This window comes from Chanodichthys erythropterus, chromosome 14 (genome assembly GCF_024489055.1).
Source record: "Chanodichthys erythropterus isolate Z2021 chromosome 14, ASM2448905v1, whole genome shotgun sequence".
Lineage (NCBI taxonomy): Eukaryota > Metazoa > Chordata > Actinopteri > Cypriniformes > Xenocyprididae > Chanodichthys > Chanodichthys erythropterus.
The window spans coordinates 24,644,641-24,667,912 of NC_090234.1; the positions used below are offsets into that span (position 1 = coordinate 24,644,641).

The 23,272-nt window shown below is 38.0% G+C and overlaps 5 protein-coding genes across 5 annotated transcripts; 1 reads left to right on the forward strand and 4 right to left on the reverse strand.

Annotated features, from left to right (window-relative positions):
• Positions 1-705: 705 nt before the first annotated feature.
• LOC137036124 (gamma-crystallin M2-like) lies at positions 706-1,433 on the reverse strand. Its single transcript, XM_067410124.1, has 3 exons — positions 1,422-1,433; positions 1,077-1,319; positions 706-978 (listed from the first exon to the last, which is right to left on the reverse strand). The coding sequence occupies exons 1-3, from the start codon at positions 1,431-1,433 to the stop codon at positions 706-708; spliced, it is 528 nt and encodes a 175-aa protein (XP_067266225.1).
• Positions 1,434-5,952: 4,519 nt separating this feature from the next.
• LOC137036126 (gamma-crystallin M2-like) lies at positions 5,953-6,861 on the reverse strand. Its single transcript, XM_067410127.1, has 3 exons — positions 6,853-6,861; positions 6,377-6,619; positions 5,953-6,225 (listed from the first exon to the last, which is right to left on the reverse strand). The coding sequence occupies exons 1-3, from the start codon at positions 6,859-6,861 to the stop codon at positions 5,953-5,955; spliced, it is 525 nt and encodes a 174-aa protein (XP_067266228.1).
• A 6,633-nt stretch (positions 6,862-13,494) lies between these two features.
• crygm5 (crystallin, gamma M5) lies at positions 13,495-14,343 on the reverse strand. Its single transcript, XM_067410123.1, has 3 exons — positions 14,335-14,343; positions 13,860-14,108; positions 13,495-13,770 (listed from the first exon to the last, which is right to left on the reverse strand). Exons 1-3 carry the CDS (start codon positions 14,341-14,343, stop codon positions 13,495-13,497), a joined length of 534 nt encoding a protein of 177 aa, XP_067266224.1.
• Positions 13,511-22,597, forward strand: crygs4 (crystallin, gamma S4). Its single transcript, XM_067410115.1, has 3 exons — positions 13,511-13,559; positions 21,990-22,234; positions 22,328-22,597. The coding sequence occupies exons 1-3, from the start codon at positions 13,511-13,513 to the stop codon at positions 22,595-22,597; spliced, it is 564 nt and encodes a 187-aa protein (XP_067266216.1).
• On the reverse strand, positions 16,017-17,577 carry crygm3 (crystallin, gamma M3). Its single transcript, XM_067410125.1, has 3 exons — positions 17,569-17,577; positions 17,129-17,368; positions 16,017-16,292 (listed from the first exon to the last, which is right to left on the reverse strand). Exons 1-3 carry the CDS (start codon positions 17,575-17,577, stop codon positions 16,017-16,019), a joined length of 525 nt encoding a protein of 174 aa, XP_067266226.1.
• Positions 22,598-23,272: the final 675 nt, after the last annotated feature.

Consider the following 23,272-nt stretch of genomic DNA (forward strand, 5'->3'; position numbering starts at 1 on the left):
TGAAATGATGTATGACTGTCGTTACCAATCAAAATGCATGTTCATTTAAATGCAATGTGTGACCATTTGTCCTATTTCCATAAAAACTCAGCAAACCAGCAAAACTCTTTTTTTTTTTTTTTTTTATTAACGACTACACCTTCCCTACCCCTAAACCTACCCTTAGTGACTTACAGTGCATACACACTTTATGAGCACATGCGTTCCCTGGGATTGAAGCCACGATCGTATGATCGTATGATTGCATATTGTTATATATTGCAATGCTCTGCCAACTGAACTATGCGTAACCTGAAATATGACGCAGATAAAAGGGAACAATGAATTAAAATGAAAGTGTCCTGTTGTTGATAGGGGCGCAACTTTAGCTAACTCTCTTATGGGTCATATTTCAGGGAAATGACAAACAACCTATATAGATGTATTGGTTGGAGAACATGTTGGCTAGTATATACTTCTGCCTGTGGAAAATCTACTTTTGATGAGCTTGTACATGGTTCTTCATCTGGCTTTCTCTTTTACCACCTGCATTATTATAGTGGTTGTCAGTATATGATAAAGTTTTATATTTCATACTTTTACTGTGCATGTGTCAGTGTGATTAGCTCAGGTGTATTTTTGTGTACTATTCAAGTAAATATAAGTGGAATTAATTTTGGAAGCACAATGATTAGTGACAAATTATTTTATTGAAACATTAATACACTAGTACCAGGAGTCCATGATACGCCTCATGCTCATGAATCTCATGCCACCCATATTGCTGAAGCTCCTGTACTCTCCAGGCCTGAAGTACCACATCCTGCCTCTGTAGTGGGGCTGCTCATACATGAGCCAGTGGCCGTCCATCACATGACAGGACTGGCAGTGAGACATGCGATAACGATCCATGATGCTGTCACAGTCATCTGTCAGCTCGTACATCTGACCCATGAAGTTGTCTCTCTCGTAGATCCTCATTCTGTAGGATCCCCTGTACTGTAGTGGAAAGAGAAGTCAGTTTAATTTAAGGTTATCAGCCTGAAAAAAAAATGTTAAAATAAAAAGATAGGTATACAAGCTTTAATTGAGCTCACCATGGGAATCATACGGCAGGACCTGATGCAGTTGCTCATTCCAAACATAGACATGTAATCAGCGTACTCGCCCTTCCTGAAGAAATACTGATTTCCCATGTAGTTGGGATGATCATACATCATCCAGCATCCGCTCTCCACTCTGCAAGAGTGACAGCGGCTCATGTAGGAGGAGAAGTCACCACAGTCACCCATACACTCATAAGAGCGACCCTGGAAGTTCCTGTCCTCGTAGAAGATGACCTGGAAATTCAGCGTTAATATTTTAGTGGTTTAAAGTGAAATATACCAAATCAAATAATTTGATTTAAACATTGTAGCAAAGTTAGCAGGAATGAAGTTTACCTTGCCCATCATGGTTGAGCTGGTTGATCCTCAGTAGTTCCACAGAGAAGCTGATTCTGGTTGTTGGCTGACTGCTGCCACCCGTACCTTTATACCAGACCAAGAGTAAAGACTACACAGCCTCTATTGTTAGTCAATTCCTGACTGTGCAGGTTGGCATAGAGGCCATCATAGGACCAACATACATGCTTTTGTAGTTTGACTGTCGATTGTTCTTCAGAATACCTTTGACTCTACCTCTGTGGGAATAATTTACTAGAATTTTTCTGTTTATGTCAAGATGTCAAAAGTGGCAAACATTTTTAACATCTTTTTTGCAGTAAAAATTGAATCTGATTAGCACATACAGTATGCGTGTATTAAGAGTTTACTGTGGAAATAAAACCCTTGAGGCAAAACCACATAACTATTATTTCTTCTACTCTGCACTCCTCTTGTACTCTGATTTGGAACACAGAACAGACAAGCGGAGTGATGGAAATGCATAAACCTCCAGACTGAAACTGACTGTATAAAAATAAGTTTAAGTGCTGCAAGTTTCAGTTAAATATGTGATGTGTGGCCAAGTATGGTGTCCCATACTTGGAATTTGTGCTCTGCATTTCACCCATCCTAGTGAAGACACACCATTAACACACACCCGGAGAAGTGGACAGCCGTTTTTGCTTCAGTGCCCAGGGAGGGATTGGGGGTTAGGTGCCATGCTCAAGGGCACATCAGTTGTGGGTGATGAGAGTGGAAGAGAGCACCGTTCATTTACTCCCCCAACCTACATTTCCTGCTGGTACTGAGACTCAAACTGTCCAACTCTCTAACCATTAGGCCACAACTGCCCCTAGAAAAAAATGGATGTGTTATTATTACAACAGAGGTTGTATTAACTGATTTTTTTTTCAACTCTCATTCCCTTGTGCTATTCTGTACTAATAGCCAAATATATAGAGAAATATGGCCTGTACCTATTCCTTATTTCATCATCAGGTCCTGTGCTGGTCATATTTGGCGACAAGCGTCCTCCATCTTGTTTGATCCATGGCCATATTCTCTACATTTTCCCATGGAACTCCCATGACATTCTTCAGATGTTCTTGGAAAGTCTGTCTCTATGTCTTCCTTCGTCATCTCTTTCTCCTGCAATCTACAGTATGATATTTTATAGCAATTCCCTATGAATGGAGTCAAATATTTTAATGAAATCTATAAAGTTAATTACTATTGGCTTCTTGAATTCAGCACTCTGCTCACTGTTCGATAATGTGAAAATCTGTTCACTGCAGGAGCACCCTTGTTGGAATCCCACCTGCTCTTCAAGTAGCTGCTGGTCCATTTTGTTCTGCAACCGCCAAAGTACTTTGAAGAGGGTGATGCCTCTCCAGTTGTTGCAGTCGAACACATTCACTTTGCCAGCACTCCTTCAGCAAACTGGTCAGCTTCTGTGTTTTTGTGGCTCCTCGCTGTTTCAGGAGGTCAGCTGGGATCTGATCCATTCCTGGTGCCTTGTTTTTTTTCAGTGATTCTCAACTTCGGCTGTTGTAATTGGTCCTAGATCAGGGATGGGCAACTTCAGTCCTGAAGGGCCACCGTCCTGCAGAATTTAGCTTCAACCCTAATCAAACACACCTGAACAAGCTAATCAATGTCTTTAGGATTACTAGAACGTTTTTGTCAGAGTTGGAACTAAACTCTGCAGGACAGTGGCCCTCCAGGACCAAAGTTGCCCATCCCTGGCCTAGATTCACAGCCAGGTCTCCAGGTGGTGGGGTGTTGAAGTCATGTAAAGATGTTGGAGTGGGCTGATTTAATGTTTCTTTGAAGTACCCTGCCAGATATGCAGTGCAGAGAGGCTCTTTTGTACTGTATTACATGACATAACTAGTTGTTTAGTCCAGTTCTGTTCACCCAGCAGGGCATCCCCAAAAAATGCGGCTGCGAGTTTGGTTTTAGAATGCGGTTATCACTCTGTAAATAACTATGTGTGTACTTAACTTAATCAATATGTACCTTGATTGTGGAAGGCTTCCATTTATTTTAGCTGTACAAAAACAGTCCATTATGCTGCTTAATATTGCAAATGGCTATCTGTAATCATAAACACACTGGTTTGTAGAACAAATAGTTTTACTGTTTACTGTACTTTGTTATTACATATAGTGGCTAATTTCCCTCATTCACAGGAAATAGCTTTCTTCACGCATTAAGAAATAAGGTGAATCAAGGAGTAAAATACAGGACTGACAATTGTATTCTGCTGCTGTGTTTTGTGAAATTGAATTGGACTTGAATTTTTTTTAGATGTGTACAACATATCATCAAGCTCTATGATCATCCAGGGATTAAATATGGCCAACTGACTAACCAGTTTTTTTTCCCCCCACCAGTAAATCCAATTCCAAGTATTACATACTTAATACATACATAATTTAGTCAGCTTTATTTACAAATTTTGCCTTACAACATCAAAGAAATGAAAGAAGAAGGCAACAGGGTTTGAAAAGTCATTAATCTCCTTATTTATTACTTTGTAGAACCACCTTTTTTTTAATTACAGCCATTAATCTTCTTTGATATGCTGTACTAGCTTTGGACACCTATTGGGGAATATTTGCCCATCCTTCCTTGCAGAATTCAGTTTTTCAAGTTCAGTCAAATTTCGTGGCAAGATACCACTAAAAGAACAACACAATGGCTTAAGGATAGGAAGGTAAATGTTTTTGAGTGGCCAAGTCAGAGGCCTGGCTTAAATCCAATAGAAAATCTGTGGATGGACTTGAAGAGACCAGTCCATTGCCGCTCACCACGGAAACTATGTCTTGAAACTATGTCTTGTATTCTCAAAACAGTAAACACAAATCCATAATGTCTCACTCAATTCCCCAAACATCCTATTTTCAGGTCAAAATGGCGCTTTACACTCAAAACCATTCACTCTTGCTGAAAAACCAAACTTTTTGGTTTTTTGGCTCAAGCCCTCAAAAACACACACACTACAACACAGTCTTACACACAGGTGCAATAAATTCAAAACAACATTTCCAAAACTGGTAAGTTATGTTGCTTGTGGTTCCCCCCCTCAAAAACCTTTTCACACGATGAACACAAAAGACGCAACCAATGTATAATGTATACATTGCACATTTTTATTCATTCATAACACAGTAAAAAAAAAAAAAAAAATATATATATATATATATATATATATATATATATATATATATATATATATATATATATATATATATATATATATATATATATAATAAAATACATAGTAAAAATAAAATTTATTCCGCCTCAGCAGCTCTTTGGTCTGGGTCAGGCCAGAGAATCTCACCCACATCACAATTGGCCCTAGCCAGGCAGGGGGGCTAAAATCATCTTCATGACTGCCTGATCCACCCTTCCATGGCCTGGAGGAGGTGAACACGGATATAAGGTTCTCGGTCATACACTTTCCACCGCTATGCCGAAAAAAACTCAATCGGGTTTAGAACTAAAACTGTGTGCTTTTTGATAAATGGCGTTATGGTTTTGAAATTTTAGTTCAAAAGCCTGGTTAAAGTGTTTTAGCAATCGAGAAAAACTGTAAAGTAAAATGTGGCTCTACAAAGTATGGGGATTGACGTTTCCACACCATATTATTCTAGTGTTTTGGTTTTTTATTTATTTTTTTAATTTTCAGAACTTACCTTTTTCTTTCATTACTTTGATATTGTTAATAAAGCTGGAAAAGTTTTTTTTGGAATCAGATTTGATTTCAGGATGCACAACAAATAAAGTATTTCAAAGGGGGGACTATATTACATATATAAATACATATATTTTTGAGAAAAAGTCTCTTATGCTCACCAAGTCTGCATTTATTGGATCAAAAATACAGTAAAAACAGTAATATTGTGAACTGATTACTATTTGCATATATTTTTAATTAAAAAAATAATAATAATATTAATATTTAATATTTTTATTCAACAAGGGTGCATTAAATTGATCAAAGAGTAAATATTTCATTTTCAAATAAATGCTGTATACTGCATATTATTGTTTGATTTAAAATATCCTTACATAATTTTATCAAAGAAAATATTTTATTGAAAAATGTAGATTTGTTGTATCTGTGGTGAAACAAATTAAATTGATAATGAGCATTAAAATGCATTAATAGAGATTATTAATAATTCCCCTGTTCTTTAAGAAAAGTATTTAAAACTGCATGTTATTTGGAATCTTCCACATTCAACTTGAAGTTTCAGTGTTAAATAATAGTTTTTCAATCAGCTATAAAAATACTGTTTTATCCTCTTTTTTTGTTCCTAAAAAGTATGTTATTTATAATATTTTATATTTACTAATTTAGTAATTCATTATTGTTGTCAGGTCAGGGAGGTTGGATTATGCTTCCTGTCATCCTTGTATTATCCTCTGCCCCATATGGGCTACCTCAGTAAAAAAAAAAAAAAAAAAAAAAAAATAGTCAAGATATTCAGTCAGGACAAGAATTAATTTAGGCACATTTTATTGAAACATTTGAACACTAGTAACAGGAATCCATGATACGCCTCATGCTCATGAATCTCATGCCACCCATGTTGCTGAAGCTCCTGTACTCTCCAGGCCTGAAGTACCACATCCTGCCTCTGTAGTGGGGCTGCTCATACATGAGCCAGTGGCCGTCCATCACATGACAGGACTGGCAGTGAGACATGCGGTAACGGTCCATGATGCTGTCACAGTCATCCATCATCTCGTACATCTGACCCATGAAGTTCTCCCTTTCGTAGATCCTCATTCTGTAGGATCCCCTGTGCTGTAGTGGAAGAGAAGTCAATTATATTTAAGTTTTACAGGCAGAACTTCTGAAATCAAATGTAAATAGGCTCGAACATGTTGTCTCTCTCATATACTATTAAAGTTATGAAAACATCTATCAAATATATCCAGATGTTCATGGAGCTCACCATGGGGATCATACGGCAGGACCTGATGCATTCATTCATGCCAAACATAGACATGTAATCAGCGTACTCGCCCCTCCTGAAGAAATACTGATTTCCCATGTAGTTGGGACGATCATACATCATGAAGCACCCGCTCTCCACTCTGCAAGAGTGACAGCGGCTCATGTAGGGGGACATGTCGGCACAGTCTCCAGTACACTCATAAGAGCGACCTTGGAAGTTCCTGTCCTCGTAGAAGATGACCTGAAAAAAACAGTTTGTCTTTCAGTATTTTAAACTTATTTATATATATATAACACATTGCTGCATTTATGCCTCCTATGTAATTTGATTAGATAACTTTATGCATTACATAATGTGTCTCATATTACAGTACATAAGTATCTCACAGTTACAGTTTGTGTATTGTTTTTTTTTTAATTTTTGTTTTTTTTCTCAGTCTGTGAGTTGTTTTAACTTTAGTTTTCATAACTTACTCTGCCCATGGTTCCAGTTGTGCTAGTTGCTCCTCAGGACTGAGTTGTTGTTGTGCCAGCTACACTGACAGTCTGTTTGAAGTGCTCACTTTTATACCAAAGAATATGTGCCTGGCATTGTGGGTAAGCTCCTGACCCAGCAAAAATACATAGAGGCTCACCATGCAAAGTGAGATCCACCGAGATATTTGTCAGCATGAGTACAGCTGTGAGTTTGCAACACGGTTTGCATTTTACATTGTGCAACGAAAAGAAAAAAAAATACTGTACATGTGAATTACTTCATAGTAATAATAGCATTTTTACAAAATATTGTTCAATGGTAAATCAAGATATATGTTATGAATATGAGCTTGATACATATATATATATATATATATATATATATATATATATATATATATATATATATATATATATATATATATATATATATATATATATATATATATATATATATATATATATATATATATATATATATATATATATATATATATATATATATATAGATATATATATATATATCTATATAGATATATATATATATATATATATCTATATATATCTATATAGATATATATATATATATATATATATATATATATATATATATATATATATATATATATATATATATATATATATATATATATATATATATATATATATATATATAATATATGTATGTATGTATGTATATATGTATGTGTGTGTTTTTACCTCACTGGATTTTTCCATTTTGAGTTTGCACTCTATGAACTTAGACTGCATACATTTCTGCTAAAACAGTGGTTCTCAATCAGGGGGCCCTCAACAAACTTCAAAGGGGCCTCAAGATGACTTAATTTTGAAACAATCATGAAACAAACAAAAAGATCAAGATATGTCTTATTATTTGGTTATTTTTATAACAAATATACATCCCACTAGTTATGCAAAGCTCTAAAATATTTTTTTGGGTAGAAATTGTGAGTGAGGAAGGCCGTCAAATATTGTTGTGATTGTGGGAGGGGGCCTTGAAGTCTAAGGTTGAGATCCACTGCACTAAAATCTCTGTGCTATGTGAGGTTCCGGTATAAAATTCTCCCAAACTAGTAGTTATATTAGTTGTATAACTTACTGTTATTTTCTAATGACCGATTCTCACATTATAATATATTATATATAGTAATAACTATAGTAAACATAACATTTAGTATGACATTAAAATGTGCTAGAACTTCCAGAAGCTTCAAAGTCATCATGAAATAAAAATTGACACCATTTCCTTTGTTAGTGCACATTATTAGTCTTGTGGTGAACAATTAACCCGTGCAAGTTAATACACAGAAGAAAAAAAAATCTTCGTAGAACTCTTCGTAGAAAAAAACTCTTCCTACTAGTTCATTTATAGCATCAAATAAACATGAATGAATATTATAAGGAATGTTGTTTCAATCGCAGAAAGATGTCAGTACAAAGCATTTTTTAAGTTCAAGTTCACCTACGTTAATCCGTTGTCAGACAAAATAGCAGATTTGGCATTATGATTGGTTAGATTGCCAGTCACTCAAACTCCTGGTGAAGAGTCAATTAGTGAGCATTTATCTATCACCATTGTGCGCTTGAGCAAAGCACCTTATCCCAGTGTGCTCCAGTGGGTCCCTCTAAGTACTGCCTCTGCAACAAGCTCTATATATCCATGATGATGCTGATAACTGTGGTATCACCTGCAGTCTGAGTAGTTTGAGAAAGTTTTCCCTATAATACAATGCTATTACTGGTATACAGGGAGTAAAGAGTAAAGCTTCCAAATCCTCAGTACTCATCTTGCTGGATCTGTCTGCTGCTTTTGACACAGTTAACCCCCAGATCCTCCTGTCAACCCTCATGATGAAGGGCATCTGAGGAACCGCACTCCAATGGGTCAAGTCTTACCTCTCAGGTAGGTCCTTCAGGGTGTCGTAGAGGAATGAGGTGTCTAAGTCGCAACATCTAGCTACGGGGGTGCCTCTGGGTTCAGTGCTTGGACCACTTCTCTTCTTGACATCTACATGTCATTACTAGGGTCTGTAATTCAGAAACATGGTTTTTCCTATCACTACTACGCTGATAACTCAGAAACTTTCATCTCAGCCTGCCTGACAGACATTTCTTGCTGTATGCTGTATACCACCACCTTCAACTCAACCTTGTGTAGACAGAACTCGGGGTCTCAGGTTCGTCAACCATATCTCCATCCAGGACAGCCAGGAACCTTGGAGTTGTGGACTATTGTAATGCTCTCTTGACAGACCTTTCAGCATGCACTGTCAAAGCTCTGCAACTGATCCAGAATTCTGCAGCATGAGTGGTCTTTAACAAGTTGATCAATATCCACTCCAGGGTTTCCATTTCTTGCTTGCTCCCCAATCACACTCATCTGGCAGCTAATGAACCTGCGTTACGAGTTTTCCTTCATTCCATTGTGTTGACATTGATTTTACATTCCAGTCTATGGTCAATCTGCAGAAATGTGTTGGTAATGTTTTGCTCCTTTTCTGCTGATTATTGAGCCTGTTGTGTCTGAGTGAACAAGCAAACTAAGGAAGAGACCAGCGTTTCACATTTATCATACATTATTAAATTCAAATAACTTTTATTTGTATAGCACTTTTCACAGTACATATTATTTCAAAGCAGCTTTCCAGAAAATGCATGTTTCTACATTTCAGTTTAGAGTAATCTGTTATCAGAGGTGTCTGTGTCAAAATAATGTCCATATGTTAGAAATGTACAGTTCTAAGATAATACAAATCATGCAGTTAGCTAACAACATGTATACATTTTAGGGAGAAACAATGAACTCATTAAAGCGATTATTACAAGTTGTGATCATAATGATTACATCTTAGACCAAGCACTGTGCATTGTGAATGTTGATTCAGAGTTGGCGTCATCTTAAAGGTACAATTTGTGATATTTTTTTCCGCTAGAGGTCGCTAGAAGCCTATTCAAAACAAAGGCGTAGTTTGATGACGCCACATTTGAGCGCGGAATCTTGGGACATGTGGTCTCCATCTCAACGGACGGTGCAAAAGAATAGGGATTGGAGTCGGGAAGAACTCATGTTCGTGGATGCGATTATTAACGTTACTGTAGTATGAAGCAGAGCAGGACCGAGGGTTGCGGAGCTGAACGAGGAGCTGGAGCGATTGATCAACACACGCCTCACGGGAAGCGGGACTTTTATTATGACACAGTCGCCGGCGCCGCTTCCGCTTTTCCGGTCATGAGTTTACGGGAACTGTCCTTGTCGACAGAACCAGCGTCAGATGGTAAACAGTAATTATGTTCCATAAATAAGTAACACAATCCACCATAAAACGTGCAAGAAGTAAATAAGGAACTGCTTGAAGCAAGCTAGTGGCCTCTACTTCCGCATTTGTCCACGGCACTGTTGTCATGTGGTTTCTACGTCAGTAAAGGCGGTAACAAAGGTAACTGACGTCATTGACAGGCGACTGCACTGCCCCGTGTCACGGTTTAGAATGGGAATTTTCTCATGATTTACAAGTAGTTGAAAACATTAGAGATATTGTTTGTAATCAGCTGGACAAAATATATAACAATAGCCTAGTGGTTTTTGGATATTTTACTGCAAAAATTTTACATATTGTACCTTTAAGTCCTTTCAGGGGTTGGCGTTATATCTTCACTGGTGTTGGGTCATCTGAAATCTTAATAAGAGGCAGGATCTAAACTGGAGCTAGCATAATCTCTAATTATTTTCTATTAGTTATTAGATCTTGTTGTGAGATGTTAATGTATTTTTTGCTGAGTGCATTAGTTACAGTAGGATAAGTTAGTCATTAAATTACATCAATTACTTCTTTGACTCCCTCAAGCAGGTGTGTGTGTGTGTCAGTATCATTGTGATTTTTTTCAACTTAGGGACCATATATTTGGAATTTGTTAGGGTGGCAATTCTTGCCACTGCCCATCAAAATGTCTCTGCACTGTAAAGTTACAGGAATGACAACTGCATTTAAATATGGGAGTGAATCCCAAAATGTATTGTTCTGTGTGTGAACTGAACACGACTCCTGAAACTGCGATGATTGACACAGTGGTAACCTTAGAAATGTTCTGCCATCTTACGTGTTTAACATTTGGACCGAAGTAATATTACAGCGACAACAGACTTGTTATTTTCTGCAGTTTTAACTAAACCACTGTCTATGAGGCATTGTGTTTTTTTTATGTTTGTAAGGCTGCTTCACGGAGTGATTTCTTCCTGTGTTGCCATGTCCACATGTTATAACCTTTTTTGTTTCATTTCAGTTTCATACACACTTTTACAATTTTTGTAAATGCAGTTGTCACTACCTGCTTTTTGGGGAGTTAATTTGGTTGTAGAATGTAGCTGCCATTGGATTTAAAAGCCTTAATGGAGTTGCTTTGTGCATTCTTGTGATCGTAAATAAGTGGAAGCAGGTACAACTGAGTAGGTATGTGTTCTCTTTTTATGACAATATAAATATCAGTTAGATTCAGCATGATTGATGTGAACTCCTGACACAATTTACTGTTACTGTAACCTTTTTTTATTGCAAAACATTGTTCAAATATTGATCCTGGAATCTGAAGTCTTTAAGTAAAGGTCAAACGTTCGCCCGTTTAGATCGCTAAATCTTGAATGACTGCCAACAGTTGAATGAATGAGTGTCACGTCCAGCTTGTTTACTTTGAACCGGAAGACACTCCCACTTTTGACGCAAGGCCTCATGGGTCATAGGAAACTTGTGGATAAAGAACAGGATTAGGCACTAAAAGGTGAATTGACAGCTGACTTTAGCTGCAGTGTGTACGTGGCCATACACTGTACATATCAGATTCATTATTGAAAGTAGAGAATGTGTTTTTATTTATGCTTATTTTAAGACTTTTTACATTAGACTGATTTAAAGGGTTAGTTCACCCAAAAATGAAAATTCTGTCATTTATTACTCACCCTCATGTTGTTTCACACCTGTAAGACCTTCGTTAATCTTCGGAATGCAAATTAAGATATTTTAGTTGAAATCCGATGGCTCCATGAGGCCTTTATAGGGAGTAATGTCACTTCCTCTGTCAAGATCCATAAAGGTACTAAAAACATATTTAAATCGGTTCATGTGAGTACAGTGGCTCAATATTAATATTATAAAGCGACGAGAATACTTTTGGTGTGGCAAAAAAACTAAATAACGACTTATTTAGTGATGACCGATTTCAAAACACTGCTTCAGAAAGCATCGGAGCATAAATGAATCAGTGTATCGAATCACGAATCAGATCGCGGGTCAAACCGCCAAACTGCTGAAATCATGTGACTTTGGCGCTCCGAACAGCAGATTCGACACACAGATTCACAATGCTCCGATGCTTCCTGAAGCATTGTTTTGAAATCGGCCATCACTAAATAAATTGTTATTTAGTTTTTTTGCCGCACCAAAAGTATTCTCGTCGCTTTATAATATTAATATTGAGCCACTGTACCCACATGAACTGATTTAAATGTTTTTAGTACCTTCGTGGATCTTGACAGAGGAAGTGACATTGCTCCCTATGGAGGCCTCACGGAGCCATCGGATTTCAACTAAAATATCTTAATTTGTATTCCGAAGATTAATGAAGGTCTTACGAGTGTGAAACAACATGAGGGTAAGTAATAAATGAAAGAATTTTCATTTTTGGGTGAACTAACCCTTTAAAGTCTCTTTATCATCGTTAAGAAAAAAAATGATCTTTTGAACCATTTATTTATATTTATATATATATTTATTTTACTATCTCCTGGCAGAGAAGTCTGTAGGTAGTGCTCATTCGGTATCTGATTGTCATTGCTGTTTGGTGAGTCTTGGTACATTGTGTAAATATAGGAAAATGTACATTCTGCAAAAGCAATGAACCTTTTCATCAGATATTAGATAATTAACAAAATGAGATGTTACTTTAATGATTTAGATGCGTGTAAATCAACATTTGAAAGTGCAGCTTCCACCAACAAATGCTGGTTTTATCATACATTCTGTGCAAAAACATAACATGAAGTAAGTGAATTTTGACATTATAAGGCAAAGCAAGGCAATTTTATTTGTATAGCACATTTCATACACAATGGTAATTCAAAGTGCTTTACATAAAGAAGAATAATAAAAATAGAACATAAGGAATAGGAATAACAGTAAAAACAGAATTTTGCTATCTGGATGGATGAGCTAGGAAGTCTTAGGGAGTTTTTTTTTTTTTTTATTGTTGTTGTTGTTGTTGTCCGTCAGAGTGGATCTAAACGGATCTATCGATCAGAGCAGATCTAAATGGATCTTCCTCACACGACAGGACTGCTACCTGTTAAGACACTTCAAACTGAAAAACAAAGTTTCAATCTCCCCTTTTGCCAAGACACCTCAAACTGCGCCACACAGCCCTAATCCCCATTCCGGAGATATCTTATCTATATAACGCAGTTTAAATTTCCCCTTTGGAAATTTCCCCCTTTGGAAAGCGTCCTGACTGTAATCCAGAGATATCTTAACTTATAATTCCTAGGCACATTAATGTCACAGCATTTCTTGTTGGGAAACTATATGGAAATCATTTGTTGTCTTTCATCACCTGAAGCAAGTGTTATTTCCTTTAACAGGACTCCATGATGCGTCTGATGGAACCAATTTTCACTGTGCCTAGACCCATATTATTAAAGCTGCTGTACTCCCCTGGCCTGATGTATATCATTCTGCCTTCAAAATCAGGCCGTTCATACAGCAGCCAGTGGCCATGTGTGACATTGCAGGACTGGCAGTCAGACATGTGAAAGCGTTCCTGGATTGACTCGCAGTCATCCATCAGCTCATACTTTTGTCCGACAAAGTTCTCCCTTTCAAAGATTCTCATTCTAAACGTTCCTTTATGCTGGAATGACAAAATTATTATGTTTTATTATTTAGTAATTCAATTATTAACATCAATTTACTTAAAAAAAAATCACTGTCTAGAATTACCATAGGGATCATTCTGCAAGATCTGATGCAGTCGCTCATGCTCATACCCATGAGCCGCTGGTTATCAGGATAATCTCCTCTTCTCACTAAAATTTGGTGGCCCATAAAGTCAGAGTGTTCATAGACCATGAAGCAGCCGCTTTCCACCCTACAGGAGCTGCAGCTGCTCAGGTATGAGGTCACATCAGGGCAGTCACCACTGCTCTCATGGTTACGGCCATGGAAGTTTCTGTCCTCATAGAATATGATCTGGAAAGCATAGCAACAAAAAGCATGCTTACAATAGAAAGTTATTCTTTGTTCTTTACTGTGCTTGTAAATCCATTTGAAAATACAATGTCCTTGTATTCACCCATTAACAGCTGACATTGTAAAAACAATGTAGATCTTATTTTGGATCTGACCTTTGGTCTTAGTATTAATCCTATTCAAAACAATCAATAACATTTGTCTTCTTCAACATAGAAGCTCTTACCTTTCCCATGATTTTGCATTTGTTTCAATGGTGCCACTGTTTTACTCTGTTGCTTTTATACTCAACTTGATTGCTAAAAATCTATAGACCATTGTTTGAACTTCTTACTCAGCAATCCTATTTTTTCTAAACCAGTCTACAAGTAGTTACCAGAACTGTTTTCTCTTGTACCCGTGTCATCTGTGGCTTTTCTTGGTTGTACAGTACGTGGACAGCTCTCGGTCAAAGATAAATTGCCAAAGAGTGGTTTCATGTTACCCTTCCCACTTCTTTTTTTTATTTTTTATTTTATTTGTTTGATTTTGTCAAACTGACATTGTAAGGCCATGTGAGTCCTGCCTTTTGTAGACACTGAAAACTCAAAAATTACTAGTGCCATAATGGATTATTTTGTGTTTGTTCAAACCCTTTATTTAAGACTGGAAACTAAAGACAGAACTCATTCATGAATCAGGGACCACATAGATCCTTAAGTTCAAGCATAATTTAATCTTAATAATTTTGTTTTATTGATTGTTACAAAGGCAGAGGATGAGATTGAACCCAGTTGCGGCAGTTTTTTGCATGAGGTGACTATAACAAGGTGAGTATACAGGTAAGAGAGCTTGGGTAAATGGTTAAATATCAAATGAATTCACAGCAAAACAGAGTCATGTATCTTCCTTGGAAATGAAGACAGGAAAAAAATCACAGGATCAATTAAGCTTTTTAACACAAGAAAACATAGGAAGAAATGGATAAGTCCTTCACAAGCAAACATAACAACATCAACATTAAGACCAGACAGGGGGTGCGTCTCAACCAGCTCCCTAGCTTCCTACTGCATGTCATGAATCAGTATATCATGTACACAAATTCAGGCTCTGGTAAGGACAGTAAGGATCACTACAAATTGGTAAACTGATGACTCTATTTCCGGCGAGATGACAACGTCCTCATTGTTCAACAACACTACTGGTATTTATGAACAACAGCAGAACTAGTGTCATTCTGACATTATTTTTTAAATGTTACAGTACATTATGATAAATACTTTGCTTGTTATGTATACATGCTAAATTTGCATAAATAAATGACAAATGTTAGCAAGATTATGTTCATTACCTATCTAGTGATGCTTCTTACCTTTATTGGACTGGGCAGTAGGATGAGTGTAGAGAGAGGAACTGAATCAGGAAAAAACCTCACTCCAAAACTCAAACTCGTGTCGCCTGAGGCACAACTCTGCCATATGTCGGAGTGCTGTCCACAAGGCTATGGCTCTGACACCCATGATCATTTTGGTAATGGAACACAATCAGAATGGCTAATGTTACAGTGTTAGTTATGAAATAACTTTAAGCTGTCATCATGACATCTATCTAGAATTATTGTGTATAATGTATAAATCTTTATAATTATGTTTTCATGTATAATGATTGATTCACAACAGAAAATTATTTGCTAAAAAAAATTTGTTTAAATGTTTATGATATTGGTGATATGTCTTCATTTGAACATTGATATTATAAACTTAGTTCATGCTTTGAAATTCATTTGATGTTTATTTTCCATACTGGTTATATAATGACACTACTGGTAAGTTAAATGGTGAAAATAATCAAAAACAACAGACAACAACATAAATGCTTGGTGAGAATTTTATTGTTTATACTTATGATTTATGTTTTTAGACTCTGAATTTAACACAAGTCCATGATTCTTCTAACAGAGCTGAATCTGGCGTTGCTGTATCCCATATCCCGGAAGCTCCTGTACTCTCCGGGCCTAAAGTATATCATCCTGCCTCTGAAGTGGGGCTGCTCATACATAAGCCAGTGGCCGTCCATCACGTGACAGGACTGGCAGTCGGACATGCGGTAACGGTCCATGAAGGAATCGCAGTCATCTGTCAGCTCGTACATCTGACCTCCGAAGTTCTCCTTCTCATAGATCCTCATTCTGTAGGGTCCCCTGTACTGTAAGTTGAAAAGAAATGTATTAATTCAGTCTGATTCAGCATAATCCGATTCAAATGCTCTGAATCATATAACTTAATCAATGCTAAAATAATCCAGCATTGCTGGTCACCAGAATAAAGTATGCTTGCATTTTGGTACCAGCTGGAATGCTGGTTAAGGCAAGCTCAAACTACATGACTTTTCGCTGGATTTTGCTTTCGCAGACAGATTTCCAAGGTCTGTGACAAAACCTCCGGATCTTGGCTAAATCGTTGTCCTGTTTTGCTCGCCGATACTCGTTAATTATGAGCAGGTTAGTGAGGTGATCTGAGCCTGTCTTGAGCAGTCACAGACGCTGTGATATTTTCAAACCTGTTTGATATTATCGGCATGTGATATTGTAGTGTGTGCAATGTAATCCAGCCAATCACAGTGCAGACGAAAAAACAGAAAAATCTCAATCACTTGAGTGAATTTCTCACATTAAATTATGTCAGAAAACGTTTTTTCCGCTGTTGGTCGGGACGACCTCTTGACCAAATGTCTTGTACTTTGTGTGCCTCGTCACCATTGACAGATGACAAGAAACCTTGTTGTGTAGTGTGAGCACCACAGCAATTTAGCTAGCCTTACAGTCCTGAAGTATGAGCTTGCCCTTACTGGTTTGCTGGAAGCTGGGAAGCGGAAGTGCTGATTGACCAGCTACACCAGCACCAGTTCGCTTGAGAACAGCATGACTATGCTGGTCTACCAGGCAAACCAACTCTAACCAATCTGAATTAACTTAGAATTCATGCTGGATTTTTCAGCAAGGATGAATATTATCATTATTGTTTTATTTTCTTTTTTGTTACCTGAGGAACCATACGACAGGACCTGATGCCATCACTCATTCCCATGCGCATGTAATCAGCATACTCGCCCCTCCTCATAAAGAACTGGTTTCCCATGAAGTTAGGACGGTCATAGACCACAAAGCAGCCGCTCTCCACTCTGCATGAGTTGCAGCGGCTGAGGTAGGTAGACATGTCAGAGCAGTCACTGCTGCACTCATAGGAGCGGCCCTGGAAGTTCCTGTCCTCGTAAAAGATAATCTACCAAGAAAAGTGTGAATATTTAAATATAAGTTGATGGACTCTCTGTAAACTTTAACAGTTGAAGTAACTGTTTTTTTTTGTTTTGTTTTCATAAACATATTTATGAATTTGACAAATTTCCACATAAAAATCAATCTTTGAATTTAATCATATTATAGAGGTTTTTGCTGTTTTTGACAGCTATACCCAATACATACCTTGCCCATGTTTGCTGTTCTCCGTGGGATTCTGTCCAGTTGCTGTCTGTCTGACTGCTGCCTTTTATACTTTATAGGCTGATAATGGTTTTTGTCATTCAAATACCCTGGAACCTGATGATCAAGCAGGTCTGTGATTTTTGTTAATTTAAATTGTGCAATCACAGCCTACATGAAACAAATGGAATGAAAGACAAACAGAAAGAGAGAGCGAGACAGAGACAGCAAACTAGCGTGAAAGAGCAAGAGAAATCGGGTCAGGCAAGAGTTTCCAAGTCTGATGAATTTCTTAAAGTACCAAACATTTTCAGAGTGCTTAAAAATACTAATGTTCGGTAATAATTTTCGGATTTGCATTTCATTACATTTGTATGTAATATGCTTAAACATAATTGATTTTGTTATCATATATGGTTAAAAACACAAGACTCTAGATGCACTCCCATTAATAAATTGATCTTAAAATTCAGTCTTCGACCAAATGACCAAGATTTAATCTAGAAATGTGTTTGTTCTTAAAAACAATTGTTTTTACAAGTTTTATATCGTGCTGATCCTTAGATTTGTGTATATATACACAAAATATTTTTAATAAAGAAATTACCTCTAATTCTTTGTCAAATTAGCAAATTTATACGTTATGTAATTTTGCATGAAGATGGTGCAGTTACATTGATGTTAATGTTACATAAGTTACATTACATTATGTTAGGTTAACTATAGCAATTTTAACAATTCTACCATGAGAGGTCATCAAAATAAACTTTATGTAAATGTGCATGAAAGTGAAATTATAATTTATATTGATATTATTATTTTATATATTGAATTTATATTCAATATCTGCCAAGTCTCTAATATATCATGAATATTCATTCATTCATTCATTCATTAAATGACAACATTATGTCTTGCACTCAAAGATTTACAAAGTGGTTTAAAGGAGAATTACATTTAGTACAATTTCTTTTGACTAATAGGTGGTGTTGTTACCAAATTGATAGAATATTGGCACATGGCATTGTGGTATTAAATAAAAAATGTTTCATGTCAGTAGACGAAAAACATTGTAAATGTGATAAATGTAGAACAGGTTTTAATAATATATTATTGACTAAATTCAAAATGCCGACATGCAATGTGACTAACATTGGAAATGTGTATTATTGCATTCTTAATAATTTAAGGAATCTAAAGCATCATGAATTTAAGCCAGTGACACTTTCTGGCCCTCTCCCAAATTAAACCCTAAGGCTTGCGACCTTCCTCTGAGTCCTCACTTTCATGATGAAATGGTGCTTTGACGGTTGTGTAGAAGTCTGCTGCAGAGCTTGCTTCAGTGCGGGCTCAGCAAAAGTATGCATTGAGGACACATACCGGCCGAAAAGGGGGCGCTAATAAGTGTCATGGTTAGGCACTGTTTTGATTTAGTTTCATGTTTGCCTGTCTACCCGTTCATTTGGCCTAGTTTTCAGTATGTCTGAATGTTGTATCCCTGACCAGAGTCCAGTGATGGCTCCAGCCCCTGACCAGAGTCATATGCCCGCTCTCGTCCCCGAACTTAGCCTAGTACCTGCTCTCATTCCTGAGCTCAGCCCAGTGCCCGCTCTCTCCACTCCAGAGTCCTCTCCAGCCCATAAGCCCATTCCAGAGTCCGCTCCAGTCCACAACCCCATAGCTCCTCCCAAGAAAATTTTTATTTATTATTATACGTCCCCGGCCATAATGGCCATGCAAAGCCTCTGGGTCAAGGCCATGGAGGCCGATCCCTATGAGCTACTTGCACCGCCATGGTCCCCTGAGCTACTTGTACCGCCATGGTCCCCTAAGCTACCTGCACCACCATGGTCCCCTGCGCTACTTGTACCGCCATGGTCCCCTAAGCTACCTGCACCACCATGGTCCCCTGCGCTACTTGTACCGCCATGGTCCCCTAGGCTACTTGTACCACCGTGGTCCCCTAAGCTACCTGCACCACCATGGTCCCCTGAGCTGCTTGTACCGCCATGGTCCCCTAAGCTATCTGCACCACCATGGTCCCCTGAGCTACTTGCACCGTCATGGTCCCCTGAGCTACTTGTACCGCCATGGTCCCCAAAGGTACTTGGTCCCCTAGGCTACTTGTACCACCGTGGTCCCCTAAGCTACCTGCACCACCATGGTCCCCTGAGCTGCTTGTACCGCCATGGTCCCCTAAGCTACTTGCACTGCCATGGTCCCCTAAGCTACTTGCACCGCCATGGTCCCCTGAGCTAATTGTACCGCCATGGTCCCCTAAGCTATCTGCACCACCATGGTCCCCTGAGCTACTTGCACCGCCATGGTCCCCTGAGCTACTTGTACCGCCATGGTCCCCTAAGCTACTTGCACCGCCATGGTCCCCTAAGCTACTTGCACCGCCATGGTCCCCTAAGCTACTTGCACCGCCATGGTCCCCTGAGCTACTTGTACCACCATGGTCCCCTGAGCTACCTGCACCGCGATGGTCCCCTAAACTGCAAGCACTACCCTGGCTCCCTGAACTGCCGGCATCACCCTGGAGGCGTCCTGGTCACTTACAACGACTCCAGGACACCCACCCTCCCTCCCCTGTTGGACTCTCTTTGGAATGAGGTTGCACCTTCCGGGCGGGGGAGTAATGTCATGGTTAGTCTCTGTTTTGATTTAGTTTTTATTGTGCAGTTTCATGTTTGCCTGTGTACCCATTCATTTGCTGACAAATTTCCTTTATGCTGCAACTTGTCTGCGAGCACCCTTCTTAAACCTAAATGACAAATGGGACACCCTATGATCTCATACACGCAGCGACCAAGTCCACAAGTCCATTTGGGACATGGCCTCTAAGCTTTATCTTGATATTCTAAAGAGTTAAAAATGGCCAACAAATTTGACCAAATTTTTAAAAGATATTAAAACTATGTTTGAGATTTACTGATCAGTAGGTAGATGTAACCAGGATATAGCTTCACATTTCTTTCTTTTTCTTGCTTCCTGTCTAATTCATCTACACATTATTATATGAAAAATGATTTTTGTGTCCCAAATATTTTAAGAACTTTTTTCCACAATTGTCTTAAGATGATCTCTTTTTAATGCAACATTAAAGCGAGCGAGACATCCTTTAACTGCATTTTTAATTATGTATGCATAAAACATATGATTACACAAGAGTTCAAAAGTTTATTGAAATTATTAGCAATAGCATACGACAACAATCTAATCTATTATGGATGGACAAAATCAAGTCCTGCCATTTCGCTCTGATACTGTATACATCACAAGAGGGAAGAAAAGGATGTACTTCTTCTGTTCTTCTTCAGCTTCTGTTTAATGCTGACTTGATTCTGACTCCAATTTCAGAAGATACTTAGGTTATTAATTTAGTTATGTTAGGATTAGTATTATTGATTATTCAAGTATTCCCTTACTTAGTAATTCCCTTTAAATTATTCATTCATTAGGGACCCGATGTTGTGAGTCTCACTCTGGCTGGTTGTGGATCTCATGGACACAAAATTGATCTGATCATAGTCAGAGGATGCAGCATTAACTAAAACCTTTAAGTTTGGCCGTCATAATGATCTCAGAAGAATACAGGAATAACAAAGAATTCCAAATAAAACTGAATAGCTTATGTTGGGGGAGATAGTTACTGTTACCACAGAGACCCTGAGGGGACACTACCCAAGAACTGTGAAAAATTGTATAACTTTATTATACAGATCCTAGAAGAAAAGGGTCATCCATACAGAACCTGTTTTTGCATTCCACTGCACTGCTTTTATTTTATTTATTTTTATATATGGAATGTGTACTAGTTGGAAGTGTTTGACTTTTGGTCTTTAGTCTTACATGTGACACAGCATTGTAAAAGTAGTTCTCAAGAACATGAGACACAGTAGACGCCTGCAAACACCTTCAGTGCTTGGCCCTTGTGTCTTCTCTGGTGGACATCATGGTTGCGAGTCATAAACAGTGATTTTGCTGTAATTGAAAATGTGAGGATGCTGTTGGCAAATATTTGAATGCAGAAGATGTTTCTGAAATAACATACATAATCAGCCTAAGCTGACCATGTAGACTAACAGTGTGCATGTTGTTCAAGCCTGAGGATGATTCGTTGGCTGAGGTTGGGATGCTTGGTACTCACAATTTTATTGTTAAACAAATCTATGATTCAGTGCTTTAGAACAATACATTGAGCTTGGATAAATTTTTTTGAATTGCTGATTAAATTTTTTACAACCTGTGCCTTTGTTCAGGACTTGTATAAAGAGACTACAGCACGGTTTGCTATCCAACATTTCACATCTGACAATGACAGCTGAGAGCGTAAGTGCCTCTATCTCCCTGATTGTCCATAGCCCACAGTCTGTCGTGATGTTGTAGCACAATGTAAACTGTGCTGTGTTTTGTCTGACAGATTGTGTTGTACGAAGACAGGAACTTCCAGGGAAGATCCTATGAGTGTAAGGGGGACACAAGTGACCTTCATACTTTTTTTAGCCGCTGCAATTCTGCAAGGGTGAATGGGGGCTGTTGGGTTCTGTATGAGAGGCCAAACTACATGGGCTATCAGTATATACTGGCCCCAGGGGAATATCCAGATTATCACCATTGGATTGGCTTCAATGACTGTGTCCGATCTTGTCGTTTAGTCAGGCATGTAAGTTCAATTGTACCACATGTGATCACTTTGAATTGCTCTCAGTATGTTAACAGTTTGTGTACATAACAACATGATTTGAATTCCCTGCAGGTCTCTGGACATCTCAAGCTGAAAATCTTTGAAAAGCCCAATTTTGATGGCCAAATGTGGGAAGTTACAGAAAGCACCCCGTCCATTCAGGAACGCTTCCTCTGCAAAGAGGTCCATTCCTGCAAGGTCCTCGAAGGTCCCTGTGTGTTCTTTGAGCATGCAAACTACCATGGCCGTCAGTACCTCCTTGAGAAGGGAGATTACAGCCGCTACACTGAATGGGGGGCCATGACTCCCAACGTGGGCTCTGTTCGCCAGATCCCCCTATAGACTGTTGGAATGAAAACCTGTTATCACTACTACTGAAAAAGTATTGAAAAATAAAATTTTTGAAGAGGCATTCATTTTTGTGAGTTGTGTTTCTTTTTGATTGGTTGCCGGTTAACAGGCTGGCATAAAATTATTTTGAGCTGAAATGCTCCAAACATATGTGATCTGAAAATTATATTAAAAAGCCTTATTATAAGCCAGTGTGTGTGTGCAGCTTTTGAGCAGAAATGGTTACCAGAAGTTGTTTTCCTTATTTTATTGTATTGTAATTTTTTCCACCAAATCTTATGAACAAGAAACAAAAGAAATTATTATATATTTTCTTTTAATATAACATAAGTGTCTATTTACACTGAGTGAAAAGGGATATTTTCAGTAATTCCATCCACCCTTGTGCAGATATCTTACCTTATAATAGCATATTACTTACATCAGTTTACACAGTATTTGCCACTGCTGTGTTTAAGAATAAAAATATTGTTGTGACACAGTTCGTAAATATGGGAAGAAGGAGGCGGGAACCGGCGAACATTCAACGTAACTTTAATGTAAAATAAACAAAGAACAAAACCAAAGTAATGCCGGCAGACCCTCGCGGACGTCTGCCAGCCACACAAACATAATAAAACATAATTAATAAAGTCCAGGCCTGGTCCTCTCTCGTCCTTCACGGTA